The sequence below is a fragment of the Eurypyga helias genome, unplaced genomic scaffold, assembly GCF_000690775.1.
Source record: "Eurypyga helias isolate BGI_N326 unplaced genomic scaffold, ASM69077v1 scaffold30910, whole genome shotgun sequence".
In the NCBI taxonomy this organism is placed as follows: domain Eukaryota; kingdom Metazoa; phylum Chordata; class Aves; order Eurypygiformes; family Eurypygidae; genus Eurypyga; species Eurypyga helias.
Window position 1 is genome coordinate 1,144 of NW_010226768.1, and position 1,113 is coordinate 2,256.

At 63.9% G+C, this 1,113-nt stretch overlaps 1 protein-coding gene across 1 annotated transcript in view; it reads left to right on the forward strand.

The window, feature by feature from the left end:
• LOC104511718 (peptidyl-prolyl cis-trans isomerase B-like) overlaps positions 1–92 on the forward strand; it is a 1,200-nt gene extending 1,108 nt beyond the window's left edge. The window contains 2 exon segments of the mRNA XM_010154440.1: positions 1–3; positions 6–92. The exon segment at positions 1–3 is cut by the window's left edge and continues 33 nt beyond it. Coding sequence (XP_010152742.1) covers positions 1–3; positions 6–92 — 90 coding nt within the window.
• The last annotated feature ends 1,021 nt before the right edge of the window (positions 93–1,113 follow it).

Consider the following 1,113-nt stretch of genomic DNA (forward strand, 5'->3'; position numbering starts at 1 on the left):
AACCCAGCGGGAACAAGCCCATGAAGGCCGTCCCCATCGCCGACTGCGGCACCATCGAGGTGGAGAAGCCGTTTGCCATTGCCAAAGAGTAAGCCACCCTCCCGGCTCGGCAACGCGGCGCGGGGCCCTGCGCTCTGCGGGGGACCTGGCTGCCAAGGGCTGCGGGCCTGGGGCCGCCCTGCTCCTTCCCCGGGCGTTTCCCCGGCCTCCTGCGGCAGGTGCGCAGGGGCGGCATGCCTGGCCTCCCCTCTTCACCCCGCCGCCTTCCAGCTGGCCAGCGGGCAGGCCGGGGTGCTGGCTCCTCTTCCCATCACTTTTGTAAGAAGCACATGCACCAATAAATGTGACCAATGTGTTTTTTTAAAGAGTTACCTCTTGCCCACTCTTGGAGGGGTGTGCATCCCTCAGCCAGGTGCATCCCTCGACCCTCCAGCCCCCTCCTTTCACATCGTACCACACCAAGAGCGGCACCACGGGTGGTCCTGGATTTGCCGTGTTACAGAGCACAGCCATCTTTTGCCAGTCCATCCCAAGTGATTTATTGCACCGAAGCCTGAATGCTGAGGGGTTTTCCAGCATGGTTCAGGGCCCAGAGGCTCCTACCACAACCCCAAACCATCAGGGCGGAAGGCAGAGCTCCTGCTCTCCCACGGAAGGCACTTTGGATGGTGGGTGATTGGCGCTGGCCTGGAGAGCAGCTGTGGCTCCCACTGCACCCCTTGGCTTCTCCAACGCTCTTTTCCCATTGCGTCCCAACGGGGTGGAGATACGGCAGGGATCCATCCTGCGGCCCAGCCGCTCGCTGCTGGGGGGCTGCTTGGGGGGCTGGGGGCTCAGGGTGCCGCCGGGCTGGGGGCGCAGCGCAGGGGTAAGTAGAGGCCCTGCAGCACCCCACGGAGGACGGTGTTGGGGAGCAGGTCTGCTAGGAAAGCAGGGAGCTGGAGCCGCTTTGTTTCCCTCCCAGGCCCCGTTAAAAGACAAAAAGACATTTCGGGGGCCCAAAAGAGCCTTTCTCCCTGGAGGCTTTGGGGACCAGCACCCGTGGTCCCTCCTTACCGGTGCTGGGTGTGTGTGCGTAGGGGTCAGCGCAGAAGCCGACGACAGGCCGCTGGG